A 730-nucleotide genomic window follows, 5' to 3' on the forward strand; every position below is an offset into this window, starting at 1 on the left:
TGCGGAAGTCTTGTTGTATGAATGGCCGATTGTTTTGTTAGTGAATATTCGGGCGTGGCAACTCTATGGGAATTCCCGGATCATAAGCATAGCTAGGCCTAGCTAATCAAGCCTAAAAAACATCAGTAGTACCTGTCATTAACACTGGTATGTTCAATATGTAGATCTGTCCACGGCAATCCTCACCTTTTTCAGCGAATGCTTAGAGAAGGTTTTCGCGTGTCATGGCCCCGTTTAGTAGAATGCTTACTTACCATGGATACCAACACTACCGAGAAGTGGCCTGGGCGCGCGTCACGGGGCCAGAGAGGGGAGAGACCACCGGGCAGACAGAGCCTCTTTCTCTACCTAATTATTGCTTCTTGTCTTCTGACTTTCAAGGCTCAGCGTCACTAGAAAACGACCCTTAAAATCCCCAAACAGCGTGACGAAAGTTGTTGTCGAATCATAACTGCTACATCCCAAAAGTGACAACCTATTCTCAAAGCGCCAGCGTTAAGTTCACATTCCAATGACAGATTTTGCCTGAACGTTAGAGCGTGAGATGGGTCTCCACCCCCACCATGGAGTATAGTCCGCAAGGGAGACTTTGGAGTGAAATCTACGGTAAGTGTCCGCCAGTGTTTAATTACTGCGCCAACATGATCACGTCATTCTGGACAAAAATTAAGAAGTCTTTAAGCATGTAACTTTGCGATAGAATTAAACTACAACCACAATGATAAACAGA

General features: G+C 45.3%; 1 protein-coding gene across 1 annotated transcript in view; it reads left to right on the plus strand.

The window, feature by feature from the left end:
• The first annotated feature begins 313 nt into the window (after positions 1-313).
• Positions 314-730, plus strand: part of LOC119581830 (caveolin-1-like) — a 30,182-nt gene continuing 29,765 nt past the window's right edge. The window contains exon 1 of the mRNA XM_037929967.1: positions 314-606. Within this exon, the coding sequence (XP_037785895.1) occupies positions 564-606 (43 nt within the window). The 5' untranslated portion in view covers positions 314-563. The remainder of the gene's footprint in view (positions 607-730) is intronic.

This window comes from Penaeus monodon, chromosome 15 (genome assembly GCF_015228065.2).
Source record: "Penaeus monodon isolate SGIC_2016 chromosome 15, NSTDA_Pmon_1, whole genome shotgun sequence".
Lineage (NCBI taxonomy): Eukaryota > Metazoa > Arthropoda > Malacostraca > Decapoda > Penaeidae > Penaeus > Penaeus monodon.